General features: G+C 43.5%; 1 protein-coding gene across 1 annotated transcript; it reads left to right on the forward strand.

Moving 5' to 3' along the window:
- Positions 1-61: 61 nt before the first annotated feature.
- PPTG_23526 (hypothetical protein) lies at positions 62-344 on the forward strand (the record flags this gene model as incomplete). Its single annotated transcript, XM_008911206.1, has 3 exons — positions 62-113; positions 177-253; positions 327-344. The coding sequence occupies 3 exons, from the start codon at positions 62-64 to the stop codon at positions 342-344; spliced, it is 147 nt and encodes a 48-aa protein (XP_008909454.1).
- Between the last annotated feature and the right edge of the window lie 1,240 nt (positions 345-1,584).

Genomic DNA, 1,584 nt, shown 5'->3' on the forward strand with positions numbered 1-1,584 from the left:
AGCGCCTCAACATCTCGGATACGACACCAGCCACCCCGAGCAGAGACGCGTCAAAGTCACCATGTTCGAGAGATCTACCGTTGACGCCAAGAGGTATGTCGCCTGCGTCACCAGTAGTATCTAGCGACCCACCAAGCAACAGTGACGACAACTTGCACGAGTTTGACGGCGCGAAGTTACGCCTGTCAAGAACGCACCGGTTACGTCAGCTGCTGAGGAACTAGAGAAAAAGGACCAAGCCTTTGAGGAAAAAGTGAGGAAACTGTACCCGTTTCTGTTACAGCCACCTACTGAGCTAACAGACAAATGTCGGGTTTTGGATACAGGATGCGGTTACGGTTTAAGTGGAAACTCGTTGGTCTTCGTGGTCAAACAGCCCAACTCAGACTACATATTTACATTTGGACAGGGCTTTAAACTGAGAAATACATTTATTGGTACTATTAAACTGTCCTTAATGGGTCCAACCGGAGTTAAATCAATACAGTTTGGGAATATTGCATGAGCACCCCCACACGAAATCAAATATTTTAAGTGAATATTGGCTTAATCAGGCAGGCTACCAAATTATAGCTAGTAACAGTTGGAAACACAAATTATTGTTTGTAGCAAAGATATTCAATGAAGCATACTATGTTCAAGACTGCACAATATAATAAAGACATAGAACATGAAATGCGATTACTGGCTATTCCAAATCTCAGCAAGGTAGAGTATCTCATAAAAGAATGGCATGTACGCCTAGGACATTTTAATAAAGAGAAACTCATAGAGATGATGTCCAATCAACTTGTCAAAAAGATTCCATACATTGAGAGTTCTAAGCTGAGAAAGATAAACTTTTTCTGCTCAACATGCGCAGAAATGAAGATGAAAAGAATGTCCTACAGAAACACGGGGTTTTCAAGACGAACGCCCTATAAGTACCATCCACATGGACACAAACGGACCTATGAGAACTATGGGTGTATGGAACTGTAGGAACAATCCGATATTTTCTAAGTATAAACGATGACCAATCCTCGTGGCGCTGGACGTACGTGCTACGAAATAAAGGAGAAGCAACGACAAAACCAAAACACTGCTCTTACAGCTAGAGCGTGAAGGAAAATTTACAATTCGACGCATACGATCGGATGAAGGTACAGAATTTGTAAATCAGGCATTCAAAAAATTCTGTAGGGAAAAGAGTGTCGTGTTTCAAATGTCAAACGCATAGTGTCCAGAAGAAAACGGTGCCGCAGAACGCGATCACCAAACCAAATTAAGTAAAGTTCGTTGTGCACTTAAGGATGCCGGCTTAGCTGAGCGCTGGTGGCCAGAGGCACTTATGCACATGACATATATTCAGAACAGAACTCCTATGAGCCGCTTAAGGAACACAACACCATACGAAGTGGTCTACGGCAAGGTACCTGATGTTAGTGATCTTCGCAACTGGGGTAGCGTTTGTTTTGCACATGTATTGTGCCTTTCTACCAAAACGCCCTCCGATTTATGGTCCTACGTAAGGCCTTTGCCCCTACGTAAGGCCCCGTAAAACCTACCCTGGGGGCGAGTAAAAGGCTGGTCTGTAACATAAAA

Source organism: Phytophthora parasitica (genome assembly GCF_000247585.1).
Source record: "Phytophthora parasitica INRA-310 unplaced genomic scaffold supercont2.41, whole genome shotgun sequence".
In the NCBI taxonomy this organism is placed as follows: Eukaryota; Oomycota; class Peronosporomycetes; order Peronosporales; family Peronosporaceae; genus Phytophthora; species Phytophthora nicotianae.